Source organism: Pteropus medius, unplaced genomic scaffold (assembly GCF_902729225.1).
Source record: "Pteropus medius unplaced genomic scaffold, Ma_sr-lr_union100, whole genome shotgun sequence".
Lineage (NCBI taxonomy): Eukaryota > Metazoa > Chordata > Mammalia > Chiroptera > Pteropodidae > Pteropus > Pteropus medius.
In genome coordinates this window covers 251,454-253,295 of record NW_024349568.1, presented here as the reverse complement: position 1 = coordinate 253,295, position 1,842 = coordinate 251,454, and the positions used below count along the sequence as shown (strand labels likewise).

Below are 1,842 nucleotides of genomic sequence, written 5' to 3'. Positions count from 1 at the left end.
TCTTCCTTAAGGTGTTTGTTCAAATAGCACCTTGTTTTCAAGTCTTTCTCAATTCCATTAAAAGAAACACGCACATCTACGATCTTGTATACCTATTTTCTTCTTCTTCAAAGCACATGCACCATCTAACATCGTGTATGATTTTTCACTTCCTTATATTCTTTCTCCTTCTTTGGATTCTAGGGACTTCTGTTTTCCAGTACCTTGCACTCCTTGTCTAGAAAATGGCCAGGACTCAGCATTTATTCCTCAATGTGTAAAAGAATTTCTCATTAAACCTATATAAAAATGATTTATTTGGCAAATTGCTAAGAGGGGGGCATAAATTCCTAATTAGAGATGTCATGTGACCTTACTTCAAGGGGATCAGATCTGTACAAAACCACTTATATGTCATACACACATTTTACCATAAAGATGTAAATTGTGACATTTCACATGTTAGTAATACTCATGGGTAAAAATTAATCATGTTATTTTACTTTTTTATTTTTATTCATCACCTCTACCACATGGAACTGGGGAATGGTACACAAATTTCAGAGTTTATTCTTCTGGGATTATCAGATGAACCAAAGGGCAGCCTCTCATATTTGGGCTTTTCCTCTCCATGTACCTGATCACCGTGTTTGGAAACCTGCTCATCATCTTTTCCATCAGCTCAGACTCCCACCTCCACACGCCCATGTACTTCTTCCTCTCCAACCTGTCCTTAGTAGACATCTGTTTCACCTCGACTGCCATCCCAAAGATGCTGGTGAACATTCAAAAACAACGCCAAGTCATAACCTATAAAGGCTGCATCATACAGATGTATTTTCTTATTCTCTTTGGAGCATTGGACAACTTCCTCCTGACCGTGATGGCCTATGACCGCTTTGTGGCCATCTGTCACCCCCTGCACTACACAGTCATCATGAACCCTCGACTCTGTGGACTGCTGCTTCTGGTGTCCTGGATCATGAGTGCCCTGTTTTCCTTGTTGCAAAGCTTAATGGCTTTGCAACCATCTTTCTATACAGTCTTAAAAATCCCCTACTTTATCTGTGAACTCAATCAGATGGTCCAACTTGCTTGTTCTGACACTTTTCTTAATAATCTGGTGATGTATTTGTCAGCAGTGCTGCTTGCTGACTGTTGTTCCTTTCGCTGATATCATTTACTCTTACTCTAAGATTGTTTCCTGCATACATGAAATCTCATCAGTTCAGGGGAAGTATAAAGCATTTTCTACCATTTGTCTCACCTCTCTATTGTCTTCTTATTTTATTGTACAAGTCTAGGAGTGTACCTCATCTCTGTCTCTACCCACAGCATGCACTCAAGTGCAATAGCCTCGGTGATGTACATCGTGGTCACGCCCATGCTGAACCTATTTATCTTTAGTCTCAGGAACAAAGACATAAAGGGGGCTTTGAAAAGATTCTGTGGGATGGCAGCTATAAAAGGGACAACTGTTCTGGGGCTGAAGAACTTTCTGTGTTTGGAGGGCTAAAAGCCTTGGAACCAGAAAATTGTGTAAATAGAACATGCTTCCTTTATTTATTTGCTGGAATTTCCATGTATTTTATTCACTTTCTCCATACAATGTAAGTAATTGTTTATCATCCTTTCTGCTTTAATATATAGATATTTTCCCTCTTTGTCCATTTTCCCAGTCTCGCAAAGTTTTTCAAAATTTGAACCAAAAATAATTGGAAATTCCAGTTATTGTGTAAAGCCATGTTAGTCTTAAAAATTATTTCTTCTGCCCTGTGCTTCTTTGTTGTTGGAAGAGATCCTTGGGGTCGTTGTCTGCTCTGTCACCTCTTTGCTCTGCTGCCTCTCTGTGTCAAACTGATT

The 1,842-nt window shown here is 39.3% G+C and overlaps 1 protein-coding gene across 1 annotated transcript; it reads left to right on the top strand.

Moving 5' to 3' along the window:
• Positions 1 to 610: 610 nt before the first annotated feature.
• LOC120619002 (olfactory receptor 7A17-like) lies at positions 611 to 1,495 on the top strand. Its single transcript, XM_039883133.1, has 2 exons — positions 611 to 958; positions 1,247 to 1,495. The coding sequence occupies exons 1-2, from the start codon at positions 611 to 613 to the stop codon at positions 1,493 to 1,495; spliced, it is 597 nt and encodes a 198-aa protein (XP_039739067.1).
• Positions 1,496 to 1,842: the final 347 nt, after the last annotated feature.

Excerpts from the sequence above, each read along its gene's own strand:
- LOC120619002 (XM_039883133.1), top strand. The coding sequence starts at position 611 with ATGTACCTGATCACCGTGTTTGGAAACCTGCTCATCATCTTTTCCATC. Across the intron at positions 959-1,246 it reads TGCTGCTTCTGGTGTCCTGG|CTCTCTATTGTCTTCTTATT; the intron begins ATCATGAGTGCC and ends CATTTGTCTCAC.